The 6,993-nt window shown below is 45.4% G+C and overlaps 1 protein-coding gene across 1 annotated transcript; it reads left to right on the top strand.

Annotated features, from left to right (window-relative positions):
• Window positions 1-602: 602 nt before the first annotated feature.
• has1 (hyaluronan synthase 1) lies at window positions 603-5,251 on the top strand. Its single transcript, XM_063198100.1, has 4 exons — window positions 603-1,334; window positions 1,730-1,955; window positions 3,159-3,291; window positions 3,986-5,251. The coding sequence occupies exons 1-4, from the start codon at window positions 603-605 to the stop codon at window positions 4,659-4,661; spliced, it is 1,767 nt and encodes a 588-aa protein (XP_063054170.1). The 3' UTR covers window positions 4,662-5,251.
• The last annotated feature ends 1,742 nt before the right edge of the window (window positions 5,252-6,993 follow it).

Raw genomic sequence — 6,993 nt, 5'->3', positions numbered from 1 at the left:
CTCATATAAAATGACCCCGCACACATGTGGTAGTCGCTACAAGAAAAGGGGCGAAATAAGGAGCCCGTGGAAGTTTTCGGAACTTTGCTCTCAACTACAGAAGGGTAAGCTATATTTAAATAAACATTATGTGTAGGCCTATTTGTTTTCTTTTCTCTCCATTTTACCCTGTAATTGAATAACCTATGTGAACCTGTTATTTAAGGTCATTGTATCAATTTACAAATATTCATAAATAGAACAATTACATTCTTTAGGCTATTTGTTTGAGAATCATTGAAAAGGAATGCCTCCCAACCATTCTCATCGGATCAGATTATATGCCTGTCAATCAAATCGTATTATAACCTAATCCATCTGGCCATACCTGGTTTTCAGGTATACGCACATGTTTTCAATGCAATCATTTTCCTGGCAATGCATCGAAAGGTGTCTTGACATTAAACCATAATTGCATAATGATGCATACTTAGGTCGACACATAATACCACCATTATCAACATCATGTACTTTGCGTTCTTGTGATGTGAATCCTCAACTTGATTATGTAGCCTATGTCTTTTCTCTTCTCCCATTGCCTCAAATGTCATTCAGGTGTGACAATGAAGTTGAAGCCTCTGCTCAGGAAAGCGGGCACAATAGTGCGTGCCACGCTGACCTTCACGTTCGCCCTGATCGTGCTCGGTGTGATGATCTGGGCCTACGTGGCCGGCTTCCCCATCGCCACTTCCCCGTACGGTATCATCTCCTTCGGCTTCTACGGGCTGCTGCTCAGCGTGCACGTGCTCATCCAGAGCCTGTTCGCCCTAATCGAGCACCGGCGCATGGCCGCGCGCCGCCACAAACCATGCTCCTACACGCGCACCGTGGGCTTCACCATCTCCGCCTACCAGGAGGACCCCGAGTACCTGCGCGAGTGCCTGACCTCGGTGCGCGCGCTCCAATACCCCGAGCACCTCATGCGCGTCATCATGGTGATTGACGGCAACTCGGAGGACGACCTGTACATGATGGATATGTTCAAGGAGGTCTTCGCCGACCAGGAGCCCGGCTGCTACATCTGGCAGAACAACTACCACACCTGGAATCCCCAGGCCGCCGGCGGCGGCGGTGGTGCTGGACAGGAGACTGGGGGTGGGGATGGCGGCTCCACCGCGTCTTCAGAGCTGGATGCGGCGGACGCCGGGCTGTGGCAGGAGGACTTCCAGAGAAGGGAGGTGGAGGAGCTGATCCAGAACAAGAGATGCGTCTGCATCATGCAGAAGTGGGGCGGAAAGCGGGAGGTCATGTACACCGCCTTCAAGGCCCTGGGCTCCTCCGTGGACTACATACAGGTGAGTTGGAGGGATGGGAGATGGTACTCAGGTGTCACAGTGGGTGTCGTAGTCAGTAGTCAATTGTAAAGCAGTTAAATTAACCACTCGTTTTATATATATATTAAACACATGTGTATGTTTCAACCTGTCTACTTGCCAATGTCTTTCAAAATACATGCACTCAATTTTATAATTATATTTTATAATTACAATTTTACTCAATTTTTATTGTCCCCCTCTTTCTCATTCCTTCTCTCTCTCTGTCTCATTTCTCATTCGCTCTGCCTGACTCTCTGTCTGTCTGTCTGTCTGTCTGTCTGTCTGTCTGTCTGTCCCCCCCCCCTCTCCTCCCTCTATCCCTCCTTCCCACTATTCCCCCCTCCCCCACTGTGATGCGACCCTGCCCTCCTCAGGTGTGTGACTCGGACACCAAGCTGGACCCGCTGGCCACGTGCGAGCTGGTGAAGGTGCTGGAGAGTGACCAGAAGTACGGGGCGGTGGGGGGCGACGTGATGATCCTCAACGAGAAGGACTCCTACGTCAGCTTCATGAGCGGCCTGCGCTACTGGATGGCCTTCAACATCGAGCGCTCCTGCCAGTCCTTCTTCGACTGCGTCTCCTGCATCAGCGGCCCCCTCGGTAAGACGTCGGGCACACGTTGGGTTCGGATCAGTGGCGGAACTATTGTACACTGGGCCACAGGGCAAAACACTAGTAGGCCCCCCCAAACAGCATATGAAGGTCAAAAAAGGGCCCCTATCACCAATGTGGGAGGACCTTGGGCCCTGGGGCACATGCCCTCCTTGCCCCCCTATACCTCCGCCCCTGGTTCGGATTTAATTGATTGTAAAGAAAGACAGTTACATTACATTGCATTTGCATTTGGCTTTATAACCAAAGCGACTCACAATTGAGGACATAATCATAGCCAACATCACTAGCAGATAGGAAGTGCACAGGAAATATACAAAACAACAAGTGCAGATGCAAAGTTGGGCTTTTTTTTCAGCTAAGTACACACACATACACATCATGTCAAGAGTCTGGCCTGGGACTAGGGCAGCTCAAGCATTAGTGTAGTACAGTGTTTCCCAACCTTTTCTGACTCGCGTACCCCCTAAGCCTTTTTGTTGTACCGTGAATACTATCACATGCTCTCTATATATTCCTTTATCCCAGTATGACTATACTCTATTCAATTGTCGTTATCACATTTTTCCGCTTACCCCCTGAGGTGTGGTCGCGTACCCCTAGTGGTACACGTACCCCTGGTTGGGAAACACTGGTGTATTAGATGTATGTTCATGAGAGTCCCTGTGTGCACAAGCCTGCAATTATGCGGGTACATGTGTGTGAGGCAGGCAGGTCAGTTGAATCCAAATGTGAACATTCATAAAACACTGCACATTGATTACTGTTTACTTTTATTGTTTGTCTTAGATCATTCATTGCAAGGATACAGGAATATTTGTTTGTTAAGTAGCTACATAATTAGCGAGGTAAAGTGGGACATGCAGTGAAAAGGCTGTCAGTCGGTATGGTGAATTCAGGTAAATTGGACCACCTTGTTTTTTTGTTTTTTTTTTGCATATAAGCGAATGGCCCAAAGTGGCCCAATTTACCTGAATTCACCATACATTATATAGGAAGGAAGCGGTAAAAGCGGCAGGCAGCAGTAAAAAGTGTTTAATGCAGTTTATCGGTTTGCCATGCCCCTGTATTTAATATGCAACCATGATAAAACACTTGACTTAAATTCTGAATTTTACAAACGGAATTCTTGAACTCTTGAATGCCGTTACTCACGTGTGCCTTCTCGGTTGTGCATCTTCATATCTGCAGGCCTTTACCGCAACGATCTTCTGCAGCAGTTTCTGGAGTCTTGGTACAACCAGAAATTCCTCGGCACTCACTGTACGTTTGGAGACGACCGCCACCTCACCAATCGCATGTTGAGCATGGGCTACGCCACTAAGTGAGTATCATTAATAGCACGGCCGCTGACAGCTTTGGCTGGGCCCAAGACAAAGATATCTGAAAGGGTCCCAAACCCCATAAATACAATGTACTGAGGATCAAATTTTGCCCCCCTCTCTCTCAGGGCCCGGGATAAGTGACCCCTTTGTTCCCCCCTGTCGACTTCCCTGACTAATAGTGAAAAGAAATGCAGTACAGAGTCAATTTAACATCTAGAGTGCATTTGGTCCCAGAATACCCTTTATGTGTTGCATCACTGTGCTTACTGTGAAGGACTGGACATCATTGATATAATTTTCTCTTACCGTCTGTTAACTGCTAACATGAGCCTGCAGAGTAGTGTATAGCTCATTCAAGAATTGAATTTTGCTTTGTAGCATACAGTAATTTTTGTTGTAATTGTAGGACACAGTGTGTTGGGTCGATCATAATTATCATTGTCATTTCGGGCCAATCAATTGCACAACCACTGTGCATCGTACGAAAGCTGTAAGAGATATTGCAGATGGCGCAGCTATTCTTGAATAGAGAGGGGGACGATTATTATTATCATGACTGAATCTTTACTCCTCCATTTCATAGCCAATTGAAACTCCTTTCAGGTCATTGTAACAAAAATGACCTTTTTTTTCAGTAGCTAATGTGTGTGTGTGTGTGTGTGTGTGCGCGCGTGTGCGTGTGTTTCCCCGCAGATACACCAGCCGCTCCAAGTGCTACACAGAGACGCCGAAGCAGTTCCTGCGCTGGCTGAACCAGCAGACGCGCTGGACCAAGTCCTACTTCCGCGAGTGGCTCTTCAACGCCATGTGGTGGCACAAGCACCACCTGTGGATGACCTACGAGTCCATCGTGTCGGGCATCTTCCCCTTCTTCGTCACGGCCACCATCATCAAGCTCTTCTGGACGGGCACGCTGTGGGACATCATCTGGGTGCTCTGCTGCATCCAGCTCATCGGCCTGGTGAAGGCAGCCTACGCCTGTCTCCTGCGCCGGAGCCCCATCATGGTCTTCATGTCCCTCTACTCGGCCCTGTACATGACCAGCCTGCTGCCCGCCAAGTACTTTGCCATCATCACCATGAACAAGAGCAGCTGGGGCACCTCGGGCAGGAAGAAGATCGTGGGCAACTACATCCCGCTGCTGCCCCTGTCCATATGGGCGTCCATCTTGTTGGGCGGCCTGTGCTACACGGTTTACCGGGAGACGCTGCAGGACTGGAGGACGGAGGCCAAGCAGGAGGAGCTGAAGTTCGTGGTGTTTGGCTCCATAGCCTACGTGTGCTACTGGACGCTGATGGTGGCGTTGTACTGGATGGTGTTCCTCAGGGTCTGTCGAAAGCGATCAAGTTCGTACTCGCTAGAGGTCTAAACGTTACACTGTTTGATGGGTCAAGAGACTTAATGAAATATAATATATATTTGTTTGTGTAAATAATTAGATATTTTTTAATGTGCCAAGAAGGAAGTGGATTTTTAGCATACCAAAGGATCGATATACAATGCAATAATATATTTTTGTACTGAAGGAAACCCATGGAAAGCATTTGAATGATGATTGTCTTAATGTTCTCTGTGTGCAACGTTTTGTTTTATTTATTGTGCATGTTGAAATGTGATATTTGAAACTGTTATTATTTATTTAAATGCCTTTGCATGAAGTGTATGATGTTGCTGCCTAGTTTGTTACACTGAATCTAAGGTAATGTCCTAAATCCCCAAAATGGGTTTGATTCAGACTGAACCAGCACTAAGAGTCTGGCAAGCATTATCTGGGTGTTTTGGTGTCTCATTTTGCACAGTCCTTTGTTTATTTACTTTTCCCTCATCAATGTGAGGGACCTTTCTCTTTCTGACTACTGACAATGTATGCTCATTGTGTATTTATGATAATATGGAAGATGTAGCACATCATTACTATTTGGGCCAGTTGATACTACTCTGCAGGATCTACAGCACTTCCATGGAATCATGTTGGCACACAATGTATCTTGTTATGCGGACAGATAAAAGACGCAATCCCAAAGACGCGATAGGGAGCCAAAGCTTCCTCAATGCACCCCGCCACACCTGCCTGAGAACACATGGTGCGTGAATGCTCACACATACAGTATACACACGCATGCATGAATGTATGCACGCATGCACGCACGCACAAACACACACACATACACAAACACACACACACACACACACACACACACACACACACACACACACACACACACACACACACACACACACACACACACACTATAAGGTCACGTATGGTAAGTGGATATCATGACAAGTCTGAGATGTTAATTGCATTAATGGTGTAAGTTCTCAGGTGCTTTACAAAGTTGACACTTTAGTTGCCAAGTGATCAAATGATTTAAGACCACGGATTGTCTTCTGAAATTCTGACTTGTTTTGCCAGTGAAATGATGTTCGTCTGCCTTACTTTTGTTTACATTAAAACTGATGATCTATTGTGAAGAAATAGACACATGCTTATTTACAAATGGAAACCTTGAAACACTATAAAAAAAGGCTATCAAAAAAAAAGAATGCCCATTCGTGTCCAAATAAACAGACTTTTTCATTGATGCTAGAAAGGCACACTTTGCTACTATTTATTTGGATACTGCTCAGAGACATTACAAATGGCGTATTGATACGAAGTTTCATTGTGTTTACCATTATGGTCCATCAATAAAAACATTTCAGACTGGATATTCACCACGCTGTCCTTTTCTTTCCTGTATGGAAATTTAACTTACGACCCATAGACTAACTTGCTAATCATCAGACCAAAACTGCATATAAGGTCTTATAGTGAGCTCACTCCTATAGTGAGTTTTTAATGAGCGTAGGATTGTTTCACAGTTTTTTCAGCAACAAGTAACTGGCCATGTGTGTAGCAGATCAGTGATTCTGCCAAAACCTGTGTGCCACAAATTCTGTTCTATTCTATTCTATTCTATTCTATTCTATTCTATTCTATTCTGTTCAAGTCTCGTTTACGTACCAGATAATCTTTAGGTTATTTAGAAAAAAAACCAACATGCCTTATCTTAAACCTGCCAATAGTAATGGGTCACTTTAACCCAGTATAGACACAGCCCCTGTTATACATTAGCTGTTACCAGAATGGCAATGACCCAGTCGTTATGTAAAGGCCCTGTGCACTGTCATAGTGGTGTACCTAGTACTATGGTAGTTAAGTTTTTTCAGTGACTATTACAGCGTTCCAATGGTGAATGGCATGTGTTAAGGGTTGATATTGTGTGACAGTTTTTTCCCCCCAATGAAGGATCTAATGTAAAAAATAGCGACTTTCTCATTAGGGTGTGGTGTGGTGTCCACTCATGAAAAGACATTGAGAGCACCCATTATACTGTACTCACTTCAGATCCAAAAGAAAACCGCCAGCGAATAATGAATCTGTCAGCTGGACAAATAACATCTCTATAGAAGGACCCTGAAGGTGAAAAGTACAAAATCTTGTGAATTATGAAATATTGACCTTCAGAAAGCCTACAGTTTCTTGAACCCAGCCGATGTTGCGTAACAGAGCAAAGGGGATCTTACTGACATCTATACAGCACGAGGATATCTTGTGTTGACCTAACTAGTAGGTGGAATACACCCCCACCCCAACCCCTGCTCAAGATGTGGTATCCTGATGAAGACGTTTATGGAAATATAGATGTCAACAATGT

Source organism: Engraulis encrasicolus, chromosome 5 (assembly GCF_034702125.1).
Source record: "Engraulis encrasicolus isolate BLACKSEA-1 chromosome 5, IST_EnEncr_1.0, whole genome shotgun sequence".
Lineage (NCBI taxonomy): Eukaryota > Metazoa > Chordata > Actinopteri > Clupeiformes > Engraulidae > Engraulis > Engraulis encrasicolus.
Note: the sequence above shows the minus strand (reverse complement) of the source record. Positions and strands in the feature narration are given on the sequence as shown.

Coding starts and splice junctions, on each gene's coding strand:
- has1 (XM_063198100.1), top strand. CDS start 603: ATGAAGTTGAAGCCTCTGCTCAGGAAAGCGGGCACAATAGTGCGTGCC. Junction 1,335..1,729: donor CCTCCGTGGACTACATACAG/GTGAGTTGGAGG, acceptor TGCCCTCCTCAG/GTGTGTGACTCGGACACCAA. Junction 3,292..3,985: donor AGCATGGGCTACGCCACTAA/GTGAGTATCATT, acceptor GTTTCCCCGCAG/ATACACCAGCCGCTCCAAGT.